The sequence below is a fragment of the Hyperolius riggenbachi genome, chromosome 12, assembly GCF_040937935.1.
Source record: "Hyperolius riggenbachi isolate aHypRig1 chromosome 12, aHypRig1.pri, whole genome shotgun sequence".
NCBI classification, from domain to species: Eukaryota; Metazoa; Chordata; class Amphibia; order Anura; family Hyperoliidae; genus Hyperolius; species Hyperolius riggenbachi.
The window spans coordinates 241,065,520-241,088,215 of record NC_090657.1 but is presented as its reverse complement, the minus strand read 5'-3'; the positions used below and the strand labels follow the sequence as shown (position 1 = coordinate 241,088,215).

General features: G+C 43.0%; 1 protein-coding gene across 2 annotated transcripts in view; it reads left to right on the top strand.

The window, feature by feature from the left end:
* The window catches only part of HEXD (hexosaminidase D), a 70,914-nt gene extending 48,588 nt beyond the window's left edge, over nt 1–22,326 (top strand). For both annotated transcript variants that reach the window (XM_068263592.1, XM_068263591.1), the window contains exon 13: nt 22,061–22,326. In XM_068263592.1, the coding sequence (XP_068119693.1) occupies nt 22,061–22,241 (181 nt within the window). In that variant the 3' untranslated portion in view covers nt 22,242–22,326. The remainder of the gene's footprint in view (nt 1–22,060) is intronic.
* Nucleotides 22,327–22,696: the final 370 nt, after the last annotated feature.

The following is a 22,696-nucleotide window of genomic DNA, read 5'->3' as shown; positions in this document are numbered from 1 at the left end:
GGTAATAATACAGGAGCCGTGTGGCAGCCATCTTGTCATGAGGCAGCCTGGTCTCAGGGTAATAATACAGGAGCTGTGTGGCAGCCATCTTGTCATGAGGCAGCCTGGTCTCAGGGAAATAATACAGGAGCCGTGTGGCAGCCATCTTGTCATGGGGCAGCCTGGTCTCCGGGTAATAATACAGGAGCCGTGTGGCAGCCATCTTGTCATGGGGCAGCCTGGTCTCAGGGTAATAATACAGGAGCCGTGTGGCAGCCATCTTATCATGGGGCAGCCTGGTCTCAGGGTAATAATACAGGAGCCGTGTGGCAGCCATCTTGTCATGAGGCAGCCTGGTCTCCGGGTAATAATACAGGAGCCGTGTGGCAGCCATCTTGTCATGGGGCAGCCTGGTCTCAGGGTAATAATACAGGAGCCGTGTGGCAGCCAGCTTGTCATGAGGCAGCCTGGTCTCAGGGTAATAATACAGGAGCCGTGTGGCAGCCATCTTGTCATGGGGCAGCCTGGTCTCTGGGTAATAATACAGGAGCCGTGTGGCAGCCATCTTGTCATGGGGCAGCCTGGTCTCAGGGTAATAATACAGGAGCCGTGTGGCAGCCATCTTATCATGGGGCAGCCTGGTCTCAGGGTAATAATACAGGAGCCGTGTGGCAGCCATCTTGTCATGAGGCAGCCTGGTCTCCGGGTAATAATACAGGAGCCGTGTGGCAGCCATCTTGTCATGGGGCAGCCTGGTCTCAGGGTAATAATACAGGGGCCGTGTGGCAGCCATCTTGTCATGGGGCAGCCTGGTCTCAGGGTAATAATACAGGAGCCGTGTGGCAGCCAGCTTGTCATGAGGCAGCCTGGTCTCAGGGTAATAATACAGGAGCCGTGTGGCAGCCATCTTGTCATGGGGCAGCCTGGTCTCAGGGTAATAATACAGGAGCCGTGTGGCAGCCATCTTGTCATGGGGCAGCCTGGTCTCAGGGTAATAATACAGGAGCCGTGTGGCAGCCATCTTGTCATGGGGCAGCCTGGTCTCTGGGTAATAATACAGGAGCCGTGTGGCAGCCATGTTGTCATGAGGCAGCCTGGTCTCCGGGTAATACAGGAGCCGTGTGGCAGCCATCTTGTCATGGGGCAGCCTGGTCTCAGGGTAATAATACAGGAGCCGTGTGGCAGCCATCTTGTCATGAGGCAGCCTGGTCTCCGGGTAATAATACAGGAGCCGTGTGGCAGCCATCTTGTCATGGGGCAGCCTGGTCTCCGGGTAATAATACAGGAGCCGTGTGGCAGCCATCTTGTCATGAGGCAGTCTGGTCTCAGGGTAATAATGCAGGAGCCGTGTGGCAGCCATCTTGTCATGAGGCAGCCCGGTCTCAGGGTAATAATACAGGGGCCGTGTGGCAGCCATCTTGTCATGAAGCAGCCTGGTCTCTGGGTAATAATACAGGAGCCGTGTGGCAGCCATCTTGTCATGGGGCAGCCTGGTCTCTGGGTAATAATACAGGAGCCGTGTGGCAGCCATCTTGTCATGGGGCAGCCTGGTCTCAGGGTAATAATGCAGGAGCCGTGTGGCAGCCATCTTGTCATGAGGCAGCCTGGTCTCAGGGTAATAATACAGGAGCCGTGTGGCAGCCATCTTGTCATGGGGCAGCCTGGTCTCAGGGTAATAATACAGGAGCCGTGTGGCAGCCATCTTGTCATGAGGCAGCCTGGTCTCAGGGTAATAATGCAGGAGCCGTGCGGCAGCCATCTTGTCATGGGGCAGCCTGGTCTCAGGATAATAATACAGGGGCCGTGTGGCAGCCATCTTGTCATGGGGCAGCCTGGTCTCTGAGTAATAATACAGGAGCTGTGTGGCAGCCATCTTGTCATGGGGCAGCCTGGTCTCAGGGTAATAATACAGGAGCCGTGTGGCAGCCATCTTGTCATGGGGCAGCCTGGTCTCAGGGTGATAATGCAGGAGCCGTGTGGCAGCCATCTTGTCATGGGGCAGCCTGGTCTCAGGGTAATAATGCAGGAGCCGTGTGGCAGCCATCTTGTCATGGGGCAGCCTGGTCTCAGGGTAATAATACAGGAGCTGTGTGGCAGCCATCTTGTCATGGGGCAGCCTGGTCTCAGGGTAATAATGCAGGAGCCGTGTGGCAGCCATCTTGTCATGGGGCAGCCTGGTCTCAGGGTAATAATACAGGAGCCGTGTGGCAGCCATCTTGTCATGGGGCAGCCTGGTCTCCGGGTAATAATACAGGAGCCGTGTGGCAGCCATCTTGTCATGGGGCAGCCTGGTCTCAGGGTAATAATGCAGGAGCCGTGTGGCAGCCATCTTGTCATGGGGCAGCCTGGTCTCAGGGTAATAATACAGGAGCTGTGTGGCAGCCATCTTGTCATGGGGCAGCCTGGTCTCAGGGTAATAATACAGGAGCTGTGTGGCAGCCATCTTGTCATGAGGCAGCCTGGTCTCAGGGCAATAATACAGGAGCCGTGTGGCAGCCATCTTGTCATGGGGCAGCCTGGTCTCAGGGTAATAATGCAGTAGCCGTGTGGCAGCCATCTTGTCATGGGGCAGCCTGGTCTCAGGGTAATAATACAGGAGCTGTGTGGCAGCCATCTTGTCATGGGGCAGCCTGGTCTCTGGGTAATAATACAGGAGCTGTGTGGCAGCCATCTTGTCATGGGGCAGCCTGGTCTCAGGGTAATAATACAGGAGCCGTGTGGCAGCCATCTTGTCATGGGGCAGCCTGGTCTCAGGGTAATAATACAGGAGCCGTGTGGCTGCCATCTTGTCATGAGGCAGCCTGGTCTCAGGGTAATAATACAGGAGCCGTGTGGCAGCCATCTTGTCATGGGGCAGCCTGGTCTCTGAGTAATAATACAGGAGCCGTGTGGCAGCCATCTTGTCATGGGGCAGCCTGGTCTCAGGGTAATAATACAGGAGCCGTGTGGCAGCCATCTTGTCATGGGGCAGCCTGGTCTCAGGGTAATAATACAGGAGCCGTGTGGCAGCCATCTTGTCATGAGGCAGCCTGGTCTCTGGGTAATAATACAGGTGCCGTGTGGCAGCCATCTTGTGATGGGGCAGCCTGGTCTCAGGGTAATAATACAGGGGCCGTGTGGCAGCCATCTTGTCATGGGGCAGTCTGGTCTCTGGGTAATAATACAGGAGCCGTGTGGCAGCCATCTTGTCATGAGGCAGCCTGGTCTCTGGGTAATAATACAGGAGCCGTGTGGCAGCCATCTTGTCATGAGGCAGCCTGGTCTCTGGGTAATAATACAGGAGCCGTGTGGCAGCCATCTTGTCATGAGGCAGCCTGGTCTCTGGGTAATAATACAGGAGCCGTGTGGCAGCCATCTTGTCATGAGGCAGCCTGGTCTCTGGGTAATAATACAGGAGCCGTGTGGCAGCCATCTTGTCATGGGGCAGCCTGGTCTCAGGGAAATAATACAGGAGCCGTGTGGCAGCCATCTTGTCATGAGGCAGCCTGGTCTCCGGGAAATAATACAGGAGCCGTGTGGCAGCCATCTTGTTATGAGGCAGCCTGGTCTCAGGGTAATAATACAGGAGCCGTGTGGCAGCCATCTTGTCATGAGGCAGCCTGGTCTCAGGGTAATAATACAGGAGCCGTGTGGCAGCCATCTTGTCATGGGGCAGCCTGGTCTCAGGGTAATAATACAGGAGCCGTGTGGCAGCCATCTTGTCATGAGGCAGCCTGGTCTCTGGGTAATAATACAGGAGCCGTGTGGCAGCCATCTTGTCATGAGGCAGCCTGGTCTCTGGGTAATAATACAGGAGCCGTGTGGCAGCCATCTTGTCATGAGGCAGCCTGGTCTCTGGGTAATAATACAGGAGCCGTGTGGCAGCCATCTTGTGATGGGGCAGCCTGGTCTCAGGGTAATAATACAGGAGCCGTGTGGCAGCCATCTTGTCATGAGGCAGCCTGGTCTCTGGGTAATAATACAGGAGCCGTGTGGCAGCCATCTTGTCATGAGGCAGCCTGGTCTCTGGGTAATAATACAGGTGCCGTGTGGCAGCCATCTTGTCATTAGTATGCACAGCGGAAGCAGCAGTGCTCCTCTCACCCGCTCCGTAGTCCTCCAGCGATGGGCAACCTCCTATCACCCTGAACTCACGTTAGTACTGACTTCTGCATGTCGTGTTTAATAGCATGATGCAAGAGAAGCTGGCACTAGAAGGAGCAGTGGGGGTGAGAGGGGGGGTTGCTTATCTCTGGATCTGCCCTGAGTAGGTAAGAGAAGCACAGCTTCCACTGCACATACTCTGCACTGCTGGGGGAACAGAGACAGAGGGAAGCATAAAGGGGTACAGATGGCACAGAGGGATGGGTCAAAGGGGGATACTGAGGGCACAAGGGGGTGGAAAGAGCTGCGAGGATAGAGGTGACACTGGGGAGGGGGGGGGCACTGGAGGCACAGGGGAACAGACACAGAGGGAGACATTGGAGGCAAAGAGGAGGTACAGGGGACAAAGATGGCAGTGTTTCTACTTATGTACAGATTCAGGTTAAGAACGAACTTACAGTCCCTATATTGTTCATTAAACGGAGACTACTTGTAATACGTGGCATCCATCTTGTCAGGAGCCGGCTTGGTGTGCAGGTGTTCCTAACAAAATGCTTAGTTAGTGTATATGGAGCTGTTTGTCCGAGTACTCTCTATTACTGATAGTTTTCTAACCAGCAAGAGGAACTGTTTTTTGCTTGATAATGAGAAAATGCTTAAATCCTACTTAATAGCGGAAGTTTAGCGTGAATTTCTATAAATGCACTGCAATTAAGAAAAGTACAAATCCATTCCTAAACTGTCAGCAGGTAGTGCAGCCGTGCAGCCTGGACATGTGTGCTCCTCCCCTGCTGAATCCTGTGAAGGGGTTCTGTGTATAATATTAAAAACAAAAATGGACACTTACCTGGGGCTTCTATCAGCCCCCTGCAGCTGTCCTGTCGCGGGACGTCCTCCTACGATCCTCCATTCCCCCGCCACCGGTCACGGCCCAATTATTTGTCTAACTAGATGAATACAACTGTGCCTAGAGGATCGTAGGAGGACGGCGCGGGACAGGACAGCTGCAGGGGGCAGATAGAAGCCCCAGGTAACTTTTTTGTTTTTAATATTATACACGTAACCCCTGTCGGGCGTTTTGTCAATGTTTGTATAAATTGTTAAAAATAATTATAAAATCAAAAATGTAAATGTAATGCTCCTGGGAAAAAATAGGAGGAGCTTAAGATACAAACACACGCCTAACTGTGTGAGCTCGTTTTTCGAGGTTTTACAGTACTGGTTTAAACATGTAAATAAACATAGACCAATTTATAAAAATATCAATTTAATATCGAATAAATATTACAATATCAAAACAATATAAAATTGCACTTTTGATATATAACAAAACTCATAAGGTCATTCTTATAATAAGCAATGAGCTGGATAATAATTTCAGTAAAACATCAAAATGTTATTATACTTAATCACCAAATACAAAAGGCTTAAACCATTCAGCAGTCAATTCAAATACAGTGCATAGATGTGACTCCTCAAATATGGCCGTCGGCCCTGTTACTCAATTTACCACAGGATGTCTGGAGACAAAATGGATGACTTGAACGAAAACAAAATGGCTGCTATCAAAAATCAAAATGGCTGCTATCAAAAATCAAAATGGCTGCTATCGCAAACAAAATGGTGGCTATCAAAAACAAAATGGCTAATTTAGGATGACTCAGTGGATATAACGACTGGGCGTTGCCCCACAATTTCTATGCAATCAACTATAAATGACAGGAATTTTCCCACTGTCTACACTTTAACCTCCGCTGGCCTGTGATACTACACAGAGCAAGCGGGTAAAATACATATAATTTTGGAATAAGATATCTATTGAGTCGTCCTAAACTTGGCTAGGTGTGGCTTGCACATGCTGCGGCAAAGTATCAAAATATCTAGAGGAGGTAGCTTGAAGTATCTAGCGCTTTTATCCAAAACAAGTTATGGCATTCACAGTCAGCGATTCTCGAACTATTGGTTGTGTTAAACGACAGAAAAATATACCCACTGAATGGGTTTTATCAAATATATGGAATGAGTGATTCCTGTGCACTGGAAGAACGCACTCCCTTTGGCTATAAATGACTATAAACTTAAGAAAGACAATCGTCAATAAATCAAAAGTTCAGATATTCGTGCTGTGATAAGCCATATGACTAAAAAGAAAAATCAGAACTGGGTTCAAGTATAGTCACCAAGATGGCCTCTGGGCGTGTTCCTCTTAGGCGTGGCTGTGTTCAGATGGCATGAATCCTCTATGTCCTGGTCTGCTCAGATCTCCTGATGGTCTGATCCTCATTCAATGACCCCTCTCATCTTATTCCCCTCACTACCTATGGTCCTGCCCAGGAGATTAAATCTTCTAGCCTATCACTGGGCAGTGGGAGTGACCAATGGGAGCTTTCTGTGACTAATCTTTAACCCAAGTGTAATACTGGCTTTCACCCTTTGTAGGTGCTGTTGGCTAACTAATCACAGACTTACTGGGATATTTGGCAAACTAAAAACAAAAATCATGTTTTATTATAACCCAACAGTGAATAAATCAATGTTATAATTCCTCTATGGATAGCTGACCTTGCTGGAATCACTGGTTATTATTTATTATACAGTGACCTTTTCTACCATATTTAAGATAGATTGGATTTGATCCAAAAATCATTGGCATGCTTAAAACCACCATGGATCTCTCATTATAACACATTGTGCTTGTTAGCAGGGTTTTATATCTCTAACATTATTGTTTAACATACAACACTGGTAAACATATAGCATCTCTATATCATCCTGGATATATTCATTCAAATAATCTTTATATTAATACATATACAATGCCATAACCTTTTTTTTTATATTCATTCTTAATTGTTATGCAATGATGCATACATGTGCTGTCTGTTTTCTTAACCTAGATGGGGAATTGTAATATAACTTTATGCTTTTTAATATGAACTATTGCTGACAGCACAGTCAATATATTTCCCAAGCTTTGTTTTTGTGTCTGAACTTTGGAAACACATACATTGTGAAAGGAAAACAACCCCCATCCAAGGCTTCTATGCATTAAATACAGCCAGGTCTGAGCCATTGTTTACAAAAACTGGTTCATTTACCGACAAAAGCTAGTTAAGGTCTGGTCTGTCTCTTTCATTGTCCTAAGACTCTTCTTGTTTGGCAATTGTTTGGTCAAACAAGGTACTTGTCTGCTTCCATTGTTCAAGTAAGGTGAATGAGATTACCTATTGCAAATAGCACTCAGCTGACTGCCGGTTATTCCCAACTAATCTTTCTAGAGGGACACATACTGTGCAATTCAGTATTACTTGGCAATATTATATCGCCATATGAAAATATGCTCTGCCTTTCTCAATGATCAATGTATATATTAACCTACAATCACCATACATTAAAAAGTCTTTGTCTTCTGTAACCTAAGGGAAGGAAATTAATTAGGTTTTATTTGTATTTGATCATGTATAGTTCAGTTTATCGGAAAAACGATATTCCGCCATATGGAAATCTCGACACATCCCCCTTTTCTTTTGGAATGTTCCAGTGTGTGATCATTTCAAAAGAACAACAAGGATTATTAAACGTTTTTCGTTTGCTTCATTCCTGTGGGAACGCGTTGTGAATAACCTTTGTTTTGTATTGGTAATCCAAGTATGAAAGGGAAAAATGGACTTTAAAACATTGTCTTCATCACATTGAAGTTCATGTTTCACGCTTCAAGAAAAATAAATTTGGCAAATGATACTCCGGCTGTAAACAAACAGGTTTCCTCTTGCTGCAAAGGTAGCAAACAGCAACTGTAACAGCGATGAACTGCTTTGGCCTTTGGTTCAAACAAAAGGGCTTTCCGGATTTGCTTCAAGATTTGAACAACTCACTCCTGTGAGTATCTGGCGTGCAACAGGTATCAGACTTGCATCTCCATCAAATGGATCTCGGATACATCAGCTCGTCATTTAACGACACATCGCGGGTTTAGGCTCATCTGGACCCTCTGGGATAGGAACATCTATCTGGTCATGATGAACTCCGCGGTATCCGGTAACATCACGGATGCTGGATCTGGCATCATTCGTGGCTCGGCACTCTTCCCCAAGATTAGGACTGCGTAAAGGATGGCAATCATCAGGTGGGGCATCTTTGCGCCGGATTGGAATCTTTGTGTCTATATGGATTCTAGTAGAGATTAACACATCATTAGGTATACCTGTCAGGAGAAAAATAATTTATTAGCATACATTTCCAGATTGCTCAATTCTCCGCAACTGTGAGCTAGGGTGACATATACGCAGTTGATTAATATGCACCCATTTTTCAACAAAGTCATCCCCCTTAGGGATCTTAACCTTATACACTACAGGAGACAACTTATCGGTGATTGGATATGGGCCCTTCCATGAAGGTAGGAACTTCTTCTCCTTTACCTGGTCTCTGGCGAAATTGTACAGATACACCTTATCGTCCACCTGATACTCCTTTTGGGTAGTTTTGAGGTCATAGTACATTTTCGTACTGACTGCGGCTTTTCCGATGTTTCTTTGAGCAAATGCGAAGGCATGCTGGAGGTGCTTTCGTAAGTTCTCCACGTATTGATGTGCAGTAGTTGCATTCATCAAGTTGTGATCTGTGGTTTTGTAAAGCAAATGCTGGGGTAACACCATCTTTCTACCAGTGAGCATCTCAAATGGGGAAAGTTTGGTTGCTGCGCTTGGAGTAGCTCTAATAGCCATGAGAACTAGTGGCAGCTTGACATCCCAGTCTTTACCTGATTCGCTAACAAATTTTTTCAGGATATTTACAATGGATTGATTGTAACGCTCCACTCCACCACTAGAGGCTGGTCGGTAAGCTATGTGTAGCTTCCGTTTTACCCCTAGGATTTCCCACATTTTGGTCATTACTTCACTGGTGAAGTGACTTCCGCGATCGGATTCGATGCGCTGTGGAAGACCAAATCGGGAAAATATGTGGTTAATGAGCAGTGATGCGCACACACTGGAACTGCATGTTTTACTCGGTAGACATTCTACCCATTTAGTGAACAGGCATGTTACGGTTAACATATACCGGTTTCCTTTTGAGGACGTTGTTACTGGACCAATAAAATCGATCTGGATGTCTGACCATGGCATAGCTATGCCTCTTTTCATCAGCGGTGCCCTGTGAGTGGGACCTTGTGGCTGGAATTGAGGGCATATCAAGCACCCTTGACAATATGTCCTGACATCCTGTAACATGTGTGGCCAGTAAGCGTAGTCTCTTAATAACTCATACGTTATTTTCTCTCCTCGATGACCAGCTGTCGGGGCATCATGAGCATGTTGCAACATCAAACCCCGATATGCTGCGGGTACTACCCACTGCGTAATACCATTTTTCGAGGTTCGTATCAGCAATCCATCCTGTAATGAAAATTGTGACACACCTTTCATCAGAATACGTAATTCTTCGTTGTCACTGCAGTCTTCCACGGTGATGGGATAATCATGTGGACTTCCAATATGTTTATAAAACAAACCAATAATGGGATCCCCCTTTTGGCTCGCAATGAGATCCTCATTAGGAGAATCTTGACTCCACATTGCTACACTGGGTTGAGACTCCTTTTGGGCCTGCCCCCTAGTGGTGACATTTACTTCGATAGTTCCCATGAGGTCATTGATATCGAAGATTTCACCATCAATGGCTGCTTTCTTAGCGAGGGAATCTGCTAGATCGTTCCCATCTTTATCAGCGCCAGGGTGTTTCGAATGACCCCTTACCTTTTTCCAATAAATGGTAAGGTCGTGGGTATTAACCAGTTCATCAATTTTACAAAACAATTTACCATGTTTGACTGGCTTTTTGTTACTCCTTGTCATGCTAGTCCTTTTCCAACTGGGAAAATATTCCACAAAACTGTTCCGAACATACTCAGAATCTGTTATCAAAACAAATTCCTTAAGGTCATGTTCGATAGCCATTTGTATAGCTTTATACACGGCAGCGAGTTCTGCGACCTGGCTACTTTTGGGACCAATTTTGTATCCCGCAGATATCTCTGGAAATATGTTATTCCATACGATACCGATACCTGCAACCAGCATCTTTTCATCTCCTTCTGTGTGAAAAGAACAGCCGTCAACATATGCACATGGTAGTGATTTGCAGTACTCCTCTTCATAGGATTTATATGGAGATAGAGATTGCTCTTCCAGAAAATCGTTTTCTGGTGGCTCATCTTTATGTTCCACATGAGTACAATCATGGAGTTCAGCTAATCCTTGAGCAACTGGATTTTTAGTATCCTGTTTATATTTGATTTCCAGTGGCCATCCCATTAGGGACATTGTCCATGCCGTTATCCTACTGTTTGACAGGTTACCTTCTTTTATTTGGTTACTTTGCAAATATTGTAGTGATTGGTGTGCAGTTTCCACAATGATCTTTTCCCCTTGAATAAAACTTCTGAAATATTGCAAAGCCCACACAGTTGCTAATAATGCCTTCTCGCAATTATTAAATTTGATTTCAACTGGTGATAGTGATTTGCTGGCATAAGCAATTATTTTATTCAGTCTTTCTTGCTTTTGGAAAAGAACTGCACTTACACTCTTGTCGGTAAAACCTGTTTCAACATAGAAGGGTTTACCACCTTCTGGATAAGCAAGGCATGGGGCCTGTATGAGTTTTGTTTTAAGCTCAGATACAGCTTGTTCATGGCACTCATTCCATTCCCATTGTACTCCTTTCTTTAGCAGCTGCAATAGCGGCTTTGTAATCTCAGCATAGTTATCTATGAACTTGCGAGAATAATTCATCATCCCCAGGAATGATCTCAGTTCCTTGAGATTTGTGGGGGACCTTGTATTTTTGATTGCTTCCACTTTCTTTTTCTGTGGAGTAATTCCTTCTGCAGTAATTTCATGTCCTAGGAAATTTACCTTAGATCGGCACCATTGAGCTTTCTGTAGGGAAAGTTTAACACCTGCTTCTCTTAGTTGATTTAATACATATCTCAACTCTGAAATATGTTCCTCAAAGATTGTACTTTTGATAAGGATATCATCGACGTAAGTTAGGGTACCTCGTTCAGCTGCATCAGGCATTGCTTTGTGCATGAACACAGCAAATTCGTGGCCTGCGTTGATGTATCCGAAAGGCGTACGGGTCCACGCAAATTGTCTGTTACCGAATGTGAAGGCTAGTTTGTATTGATCCCTTTCATCCACTTTAATTGTCCAATATCCTTGTGCGCAGTCAAGGGCTGTGAATATTTTAGACCCTTGGATTTGCGCCAAGCATTGGTCAATGTATGGTACGGGCCAACCAGACATGTAGACACGTTTGTTTAGTTGTCTCAAGTCTGAGCATAGACGGAACTGACCATTCGGTTTGAGGACTCCGAGTACTGGATGATTGAAGGAACTGTGTACTGGTCGGATAATACCTTCCTTTTCCAGGTTCTTAACTATTTCCGATAACGACTCATAGGCTGCTAGCGGAAGTCGATATTGTTTGATAAACACAGGGGGTGCATCTGGATCAGTCAGGATTCTCGTAACATGCAGGTCGGTTTCCCCACAGTCATAAGAGTCCTTGGCAAACATCTCCTGGAAATCCCAGAATAGTTGCCTTAGCTGCTGTCGTTCTGATTCATTAGAACATCCATCAGCTATAGAGAGCTGTTCTTCCACCCGTTCCTGAAATTCTGGGAAAATCTCAGGTTGACCTACCTCATAACCTTCTTCAAGCCTATTAGTTAAGTCATTTGGGGTGTAACATGCTTGATCCTTACCCTGTTGGAGTGATTGATACTCGCTTTCATTGATCTCATGGTTAAAAATCAATGATGTTTCCTCGACATGACATGTACCTTCTTCAGGACTGAAAGGATAAACAGAGTGTATGCTGAACAATCCTTCAGGTGTTGAGAAATATTGTTGGTCCACTATTTGTTCTTCTGTCAAATATTCATCAGGTATTAATCCAATGACTTCATTTTGGAATCCAAAAGTATAATACTCTGAGTCAATGGCTAAGCCAATCATTGTATCCTCCTGTAACGTGATACTATGAGGGCTCATGTTTTGCGTGACCATGTATAATGGTTCCTGATGAATATTTATTAGGGGAATTGGTTTTACCTTCAACCCTAATTGTTGCATCCGATTGGATAAACAAATCAAGGCATCTGCATTTCTCATCTTTTGACCCTTCTTTACTTGAATGGGTAAAAGAAATGATTTGCAACCTTCAGGGATTTTTACTTTTTCAGCGACAGTGATATCCACTGCATATGGTATTCGCTGTCCCCATCTCAGGGCTTGTTCTCTATCCTGGAATTCCTCTGGGTTTCCGGATAATTTGGACCACAGAACATTATTGACCAGATCAACCTGTATGGCAAATCGATGAATAATGTCGTTTCCTAAGTACATTTGGTACTGTGGTTCCTTTAACACACTGAAGACATGTTTTGCAGATTTGTTTCCTAGAGACACAGATAAAATGCATTTTGCAATCACATTATGACTCTGGTTATCGTTATCCAGATCGTGGATCCATTCCTGTGTGGAAATAAATTTGATTATCTGAGGGTCTGTAACCTGCTTCAGCAGTCCTAGGCTTATGTAGCTGGCCTCTGATTTGAGATCCAACTTGGCATATTTTACCCGAGCAATATTATTTACCTGCACGGGAACCAGCACATTGTCATTGGTTTTTTCGATTTTGACCAATGCTTGTGTATGGCTGGTTATGCCTGCCACTTCCTGACTTCCCCCTTTTAGGGCAATAGTTAACACATCATCTTCCAGAATTATTTTATCAATTTTATCCTTTTGGATATTTATGATATGGAAAGATGTATCAATATTTTGTTCGGGTTTACCGGTTTTCAGGATAGTGACTTCTGGTATCTGACTGTTTCGGAAATGGATTTCAACAGAGTTAGGCCTTTCCTCAATCGTATGGCAGCTGCGTTGCAGTTGTGCATGGCTGGAGCGCTCAAAATCAATTGGAGTATTGACTTGAGCCCATATTGCTTCATTAATGAAGTCAATTATGGAATTTAGTCGTTTGAGCAAATCGATTCCAATGATCAATCTATCATATGGAAGATCAACAATCAAAGTTGGATGTTTAATGACCTTTTTACCGATCTTATATGTCAGCCAGGATGTGCCTTTCACTTGTAAACTATTACCACCAACGCTTATCAGCGCACCGTCAAAGGCTTTTAATCTTGGCTTCCTTTGTGATGAATCCAAGATCTGCTGGTAATAGTTAAAAGACAGAATAGTAACCTGGGAACCGGTATCCAGTAAACCTGGGATCGGTCCGATACATCCATCTTGTAGATGGGTATCGATAAAATACCGGCCATCTACCTGTTCAAGATTGCAAAGAAAATTGGAATGTTTTTCCATTTGTTGCTTCAGAGAATGATCTCTCTGTAGCGTCAGGGTATTAGGAACTTGTTCCTCCTGATTCTGCCTGCAAGGCATTTGGGTTCCCATGGATTCTACCAATGGGACAATCTGAACAGAGGGTACTTCACGCTCTGGCTCAAATGACATAATATCACCCATTTGTGGTGAAATATCAAGAACATTAGACTTCCCTTCCTCGACCTGGGGTAGGTCGGTACATTGCACATCATTTTCATTACTCGTATTTAGTATTGCCATATCCATTTCCGTATAGTGATTTGTCTCGGTTTCCTTTAATTGGCAGAGCTGGGCCCTGCCTCCCCAGCTAAAAAATCCTCATGCTGTCTTCCTGCAGATCCCTGAGCCAACTTACCCATCATGTCACTCAATTTGTTCACTTGATCAACAAGCTGATCAAACCTATTAGGTCGGCGAGGGTTCTGGTTCCTGGGATCATATCTGTTCCCTGCGGGTGATCCACTCCTAGGTGAGTTAGGTGGTGATCTACCCCTAGGTGAATTAGGTGGGTGCTGTCTCCTTTCCCACTGCTGCCTGGGTCGGTTATCCCATTGTCTATATCTTTGGGGTCGTCTGTACCCCTGGGGTTCTCTATATCCCTGGTAACCTCTATACCTTTGACTACCCTGGTTTCCTTGGTAACCCTGGTATCCTTGATACCTGCGATTGAACCGAGGACGGTAGACCTGGTTCTCAGAACCTGAGCTATCCCTATCTGACCCTTTAGGATTTTGTGGTCTGTTTTGATTAGGGTTTTGTTGCTGTCTTTGGCCCTGCTGGATAGGTACTTTTGCAGGAGGTATTTTCTTCTGCTGGGATTCAAGGTTTAGGTCCGCTTTCACTTTGGTTTCTTCTACTCTGCGCTCTGGGTACTTTTTGTTGTTTCTCCCACTTACATTGGAACTCCCACTGATGTTGAACAGCAGTGTCGCTGAGGTAACCATTTTCTCTAGGGAGTTTCCGAAGTCTAACTCATTGGCCATGCTTAACTTTATTTGGGTAGGCAATGCATCGTAATATGCCTGTTTAAAATCAAGAGACTCCCAGTTAGGATTCCGATATGCTAAACTGTAAGAGTTTTTTAGCACGGAAAGGAATTCTCGGGGGCTCTGATCGGGTCGACAAGTAAGTCGATACACATCTCGTTTTGCTTCTGAGTTAGTGCGATACGGCCCAAACTCAAGCTTCACTTCGTGTGAAACTGCTTGCCATCTAATGATACCCCGCTCTTTAAATGAGGTGAAATAGTGGCGGTATCTGTCATCAAAAACCCATGGGAGAAATCTGATCCTGTCTGCTTCAGACAGATTTAAAGAGTCCATAGTGGATTCATACAACTCCATGTGGGATGCTATTTGCGCTGAACCCTTTTTAGTGAACTTTGGCACAGCGGTGTTTAAGAATTTTATGATGCTGGCTGAGCTCTGTTTTTCTGGTGGACACTGATTATTTCCCCTATTTGACTCCCCTCTATACGTACCTTTCCCCCTTCTTGGGATAGGGCTGGATTCTCGCTTTCTCTCATCAGCCTCCAATTCATCTGAATCAATATCAGCAAGGGAGTCGTGACCTTTATGGGAATCATCATACCTAGGGGCCCTCATTTGCATATCTCTCTCTGGAGAGGAATCCAAATGTTGATCTTTAGGGACCCTTGTACTGTCATCGATTATGGTATTCATAGTTTTACATACCGTTTCCATACGATCCAACATGCCTTGCCATTTTAGGTCATATGGAGTGAGTACTGGCGGGCAAGGGCTGGATGATCTATCGAGTCTACCTGCCTGTTGGATTTTGAAGTACTGCTGTTGTAGTTCTTCAAAATCCTGTCTAAGTCTGCGATGCGCTTCACGATTCCGTTCGGCGTCTCTTTCCAGACTTTTGATCGCTACCTCCCTGTCTGAAATATCAATCATTAATTGGTCTCTATCAGCCCTTATAATTTGAAGATCTGATTCCACATTATGTGACTGAGAGGTTAATGATTGGACGTTTTCCTCTGTTCCTCGCAATTGGGATTTCAACTGTACAATCTCTTTTTTTCTAGATTGTGAAAGGATATCTACCTCTAATAACCCATATAACACAGAAGGTAGGGCGCCTAACAACCTCTTCTTCAGTTCGGAATCTGAAGTTATTGTGGTCATACATGAAAGATAATGATCAACCATACCTTTAGATTGAAATATACAATCAGCTTCCTGTTTTATACTTTTCCTCATTCTGCCTATCCAGTCATCTACTTCCTCATTATATTTTAACTGTATAAATACGAATTCCACAATCTTTCGGAATGTCTGTTCCAATTGAAGTTCTGAATCACTACCTGTAGCACTCATGATTCAATAGCCAATGCAATAAAACCAGCTCAATAAAACGTTTTTACACTGTTTAAACCAGTAATGGAAAGTAAACGAATCTCACTAGGGCCTCCAATTCTTATGTCGGGCGTTTTGTCAATGTTTGTATAAATTGTTAAAAATAATTATAAAATCAAAAATGTAAATGTAATGCTCCTGGGAAAAAATAGGAGGAGCTTAAGATACAAACACACGCCTAACTGTGTGAGCTCGTTTTTCGAGGTTTTACAGTACTGGTTTAAACATGTAAATAAACATAGACCAATTTATAAAAATATCAATTTAATATCGAATAAATATTACAATATCAAAACAATATAAAATTGCACTTTTGATATATAACAAAACTCATAAGGTCATTCTTATAATAAGCAATGAGCTGGATAATAATTTCAGTAAAACATCAAAATGTTATTATACTTAATCACCAAATACAAAAGGCTTAAACCATTCAGCAGTCAATTCAAATACAGTGCATAGATGTGACTCCTCAAATATGGCCGTCGGCCCTGTTACTCAATTTACCACAGGATGTCTGGAGACAAAATGGATGACTTGAACGAAAACAAAATGGCTGCTATCAAAAATCAAAATGGCTGCTATCAAAAATCAAAATGGCTGCTATCGCAAACAAAATGGTGGCTATCAAAAACAAAATGGCTAATTTAGGATGACTCAGTGGATATAACGACTGGGCGTTGCCCCACAATTTCTATGCAATCAACTATAAATGACAGGAATTTTCCCACTGTCTACACTTAAACCTCCGCTGGCCTGTGATACTACACAGAGCAAGCGGGTAAAATACATATAATTTTGGAATAAGATATCTATTGAGTCGTCCTAAACTTGGCTAGGTGTGGCTTGCACATGCTGCGGCAAAGTATCAAAATATCTAGAGGAGGTAGCTTGAAGTATCTAGCGCTTTTATCCAAAACAAGTTATGGCATTCACAGTCAGCGATTCTCGAACTATTGGTTGTGTTAAACGACAGAAAAATATACCCACTGAATGGGTTTTATCAAATATATGGAATGAGTAATTCCTGTGCACTGGAAGAACGCACTCCCTTTGGCTATAAATGACTATAAACTTAAGAAAGACAATCGTCAATAAATCAAAAGTTCAGATATTCGTGCTGTGATAAGCCATATGACTAAAAAGAAAAATCAGAACTGGGTTCAAGTATAGTCACCAAGATGGCCTCTGGGCGTGTTCCTCTTAGGCGTGGCTGTGTTCAGATGGCATGAATCCTCTATGTCCTGGTCTGCTCAGATCTCCTGATGGTCTGATCCTCATTCAATGACCCCTCTCATCTTATTCCCCTCACTACCTATGGTCCTGCCCAGGAGATTAAATCTTCTAGCCTATCACTGGGCAGTGGGAGTGACCAATGGGAGCTTTCTGTGACTAATCTTTAACCCAAGTGTAATACTGGCTTTCACCCTTTGTAGGTGCTGTTGGCTAACTAATCACAGACTTACTGGGATATTTGGCAAACTAAAAACAAAAATCATGTTTTATTATAACCCAACAGTGAATAAATCAATGTTATAATTCCTCTATGGATAGCTGACCTTGCTGGAATCACTGGTTATTATTTATTATACAGTGACCTTTTCTACCATATTTAAGATAGATTGGATTTGATCCAAAAATCATTGGCATGCTTAAAACCACCATGGATCTCTCATTATAACACATTGTGCTGTCTGCAGAGTTTTATATCTCTAACATTATTGTTTAACATACAACACTGGTAAACATATAGCATCTCTATATCATCCTGGATATATTCATTCAAATAATCTTTATATTAATACATATACAATGCCATAACCTTTTTTTTTATATTCATTCTTAATTGTTATGCAATGATGCATACATGTGCTGTCTGTTTTCTTAACCTAGATGGGGAATTGTAATATAACTTTATGCTTTTTAATATGAACTATTGCTGACAGCACAGTCAATATATTTCCCAAGCTTTGTTTTTGTGTCTGAACTTTGGAAACACATACATTGTGAAAGGAAAACAACCCCCATCCAAGGCTTCTATGCATTAAATACAGCCAGGTCTGAGCCATTGTTTACAAAAACTGGTTCATTTACCGACAAAAGCTAGTTAAGGTCTGGTCTGTCTCTTTCATTGTCCTAAGACTCTTCTTGTTTGGCAATTGTTTGGTCAAACAAGGTACTTGTCTGCTTCCATTGTTCAAGTAAGGTGAATGAGATTACCTATTGCAAATAGCACTCAGCTGACTGCCTGTTATTCCCAACTAATCTTTCTAGAGGGACACATACTGTGCAATTCAGTATTACTTGGCAATATTATATCGCCATATGAAAATATGCTCTGCCTTTCTCAATGATCAATGTATATATTAACCTACAATCACCATACATTAAAAAGTCTTTGTCTTCTGTAACCTAAGGGAAGGAAATTAATTAGGTTTTATTTGTATTTGATCATGTATAGTTCAGTTTATCGGAAAAACGATATTCCGCCATATGGAAATCTCGACACCCCTTTTAACCCTTCCAGTGCTGGTAATTTATCCTCTCTCCTAGTCTCCTACATTCCTCTGAGCCCCTCCTTATGCCTGATACATACCATTCAATTTCACATTACACAAATGGGTCTATAGAGAATTTCTGACAGATCCAATCGGATTTCCAATCGTTTCTCTGATCACTTCTATGAAAGTCGATCAGAAAAATATCTAAATAAAAATGATTTATTCGACCCATCTATCTGACGGGAAATTGCATGGTGTGTAGCAGGCGTTAGATTTAGTCTCAGACATTTATGATAAATCTCCCCCAGAGAGTGTGTGGTGTGAGAGATGAGAAAGATCGGATGCTGCAAATTCCTATGCTGGATTTTTTTTCAGCTCTATTACATTTATATTATACTGTGTATTTATTAACATTATATCCTGTCAGTTAGCCAAAAATAATCTACCTTAAATAATATATTTATGGTATTATAACTTCTCTTTTCTGTATTAAACAGCAGGTGTGTCGGTTACCTCAGCAACAGCAATTCCCCTCACACACTGCACTGTCTGAGAGACCTTCCTGACCCCTCCTGTTTAACTATTTCAGCCCCCGGGGATTTTTCACCTTATGCATCAGAGCAATTTTCACCTCCCATTCATTCGCCAATAACTTTATCACTACTTATCACAATTTATTGATCTATATCTTGTTTTTTCCGCCACTAATTAGGCTTTCGGTGGGTGGTACATTTTGCTAAGAATTCACCCGTTCACTGATCCCAGGGCTACCGGGGGACAGCACGGGGGCGCAATAGCACAGAAGCACGGCAGATGGTTAAGAACAGTCTTAAGCCCCATCTACACGATACGATTCTTTGTACGATCCGATTAAATCCAGCATGTCCGATTGAGATTCAATTCGATTTGATTTGCCATTGTTTTGCAATGGCTAATCAAATTGAATCAAATCCCAATCGGATTTAATCGGATCGTAAATAGAATCGTAATCAAATCACACAAAGAATCATATTGTGTAGATGGAGCTTAACCACTTCGCCATATCTGGACGCATATATCCGTCCAGATAGGCAGTGGTGCTGCAGCCGTGTGGTGCGCGCGATCGGGCGCGCGCCCGCTGCCTCCCCGATCAGTGAATGGGAATATAATTCCCATTCACCGATCTAAGTCCCCGGCAGAAATACCGACGCTTTCTCATCAGAGAGCGTGGTATTTCTGCCCCCAGGAAACTTCTTCTCTTCATTTTAGTTCCTAGATGCGACATTGTTCACATCCAGGAATTTTTTGAATGTGGCCATCTTGTGGCCAAATAGTAAACTGCACCCACATACCTGTAATGAATAAAAAATTCATTATATTACATCTAAAACTGGCTATTTACCTCCCAAACTAAAATTACCCAAATACATTTTTGTATTAAAAAAAAATAAAAAAAATTACAATTAAAAAAAAAAAAAAACTACATAAATAGTTACCTAAGGGTCTGAACTTTTTAAATATACATGTCAAGAGAGTATCTTATTAAATTTTTTAAAATTATAAGCTTGTAAATAGTGATGGACGCAAATTGAAAAAATGCACCTTTATTTCTAAATAAAATATCGGCGCCATAAATTGTGATAGGGACGTAATTTAAATGGTGTAATAAGCGGGACAAATGGGCACATAAAATGCATGGGTTTTAATTACTGTAGCATGTATTAATTTTAAACTATAATGGCCAAAAACTGAGAAATAATGATTTTTTTCTATTTCTATCTTAAAGAGACACTGAAGCGAAAAAAAACTATGATATTATGATTTGTAGGTGTAGTACAGCTAAGAAATAAAACATTAAGATCAGATACATCAGTCTAATTGTTTCTAGTACAGGAAGAGTTAAGAAACTCCAGTTATCTCTATACAAAAAAAGCCATTATCTCTCCGACTTTCAAAGTCGTGGAGAGGGCTGTTTTCTGACTTTTATTATCACAACTGTTAGTAAACTATTTACTTTTCCTCTGGCAGAGGAGAGGTCATTAGTTCGCAGACTGCTCTGAAATAATAATTTTGAATGCTGAATGTTGTGTAATCTGCACATATTATAGAATGATGCAATGTTAGAAAAAACACTATATACTTGAAAATAAAAATATGAGAATATTTTCTTTGCTGCTAATCTTCTAGTAATTATTCATAGTACACAACCAATTCATTATATCATATATTTTTTTTCGCTTCAGTGTCTCTTTAATATTCCTGTTAAAATGTATTTACAGTAAAGTGGCTCTTAGCAAAATGTACTACCTAAAGAAAGCCTAATTAGTGGCGGAAAAAACGAGATATAGATCAATTAATTTTGATAAGTAGCGATAAAGTTATTAGCGAATGAATGGGAGGTGAACATTGCTCGGATGCATAAGATTTTCGAAGCTGTAGGCTGAAGTGGTTAAAGTGGACCCAAATTAAAAATACAAGATTTCAGAAATAAAATCTATTTTCTAAATTATAATAATAAATAGCAGCCTTTTTTCAGCTGCATGATGACAAATATAAAATATGTTACATTTATTGGAGGAACCCCTCCCTTCCTTTCATATTGCCGGGACAGAATCCGGCAGTCTGGTGGAGTAGGAGGTGTCCGGCAATGGAGGAATTGGTAATGGCTGCCCCCTGTATAACCCTAGTTATGAAAAGAGAAGGGTGAAAATCATGCACTGAAATGCTCATAGACCTGAAGGAGTGTTTACTTATCTTTGTATGTGTCAGAGTGCTGCAACTAAATATTCTGAATTAAAAAAAGTATAGAATAGCGACGGAAAAAATACAAACAGGTCCAGGAGCCCACTCTGGTGCAATATCGTTAGGTAGTATGGGTATTAAAAAACCAATAGAGTGTATACTCACAAAAGTAGGTTGCAGCAAGGCAACCACTTGTATTCACAGGTGGAGAAGTACCGTCCCCACTCTGCCTTTTGCTTCCAAGATGGTCGCTGCTCCTGATAAAAGTGATTTTTTTCGTCGAGAAACTCGTCTGGATCACCCTCGATATAAAGTTTATATGCGGGAAAACAGCTATGTTTGAGGTGGGTAGGAGGCGCCCGGTCTAGGTAACATCACGGTATAAAATAGTACTATATCGAGATACCAAAATGGTAGCTAATCCAATCACTATAAAGTATGGGATAATAATATTGTCCTACCTCATAGGTGTTTGGCAGAATATAAAAGCACGTAGAAGTTTACGATTAAGCATTCGGTTTTTTATTAATGGTGCACTTCGACAACGCGTTTCTCGGCTCACAGCCGCTTCCTCTGCCAAACACCTATGAGGTAGGACAATATTATTATCCCATACTTTATAGTGATTGGATTAGCTACCATTTTGGTATCTCCATATAGTAATATTTTATACCGTGATGTTACCTAGACCGGGCGCCTCCTACCCACCTCAAACATAGCTGAATTAAAAAAATGTTTGGTTTGGGTCCGCTTTAAGAAGGAACCTGCGCTATCTGGTCATTTCTTAGGATGTCTGAGACAGTTCTGCACAAATTTCTAAAAACCTCCCAATATTTTGCCTCAGATAAATGTCCCCCTCTGATACGGATCGCAGTACTCTGGTTGTGGCCATTCGTTTTGCTGTGAAGTTTGTAACAGAGCGAACTATTCTCTAATTCTTTCTTTGCTCTTTCTCCTCTGGCCTCAGCTTCTTCCCCAAATGGACGTCTGTCATGGAGGAACTGCGGGCTGCCTTGCTCAGAATCTTTCCTCCAATCACAGCGGACGAATGGGTGGAGGAGAACGCCTTGCCCTATTTTCTGCAGCTCCAGCAGCTGGCGGAAGACCTCAGATCTGCTCTGGATGCCGGATGCCACCCAACACAGTGACGAAACGGCCATCTTCAGCCAGGTGTTGTCCAGGCAAACATCTGCTGTAGGCTTCAAATAGAATTTGCAGCAGGAGTGACTCCTATACCGTTGCCAGCTTTTTCCTGCCCTTTTGTTGGCGTCATTATCACATGATTATGCCTGGAGCTCCACAGAGGCATGCTGGGAGCTGTGCCATCCGCTGCAGGAAGATCCGCCCAGTTTAGGGTTCTTCAAGCAAAAATCTAGACTGAATTTTGTGGCTATCCAGATGGCAGCTGAAGTACCGTATATCACATTGTTCCCTCTCACTCTTACTAGTGTTCCTCAGAGGAGGAGGATGGGGTAGTACAGGATAAGCATCTGTGCAGAGTTCTGATCAACCTAAATCACGGTGTACTGCCCAGAAGATAAATACAAACTAACACCAATTCCCCCCCCCCCCTTCTCAGGACAACACGGAGGGAGTAGAGGTG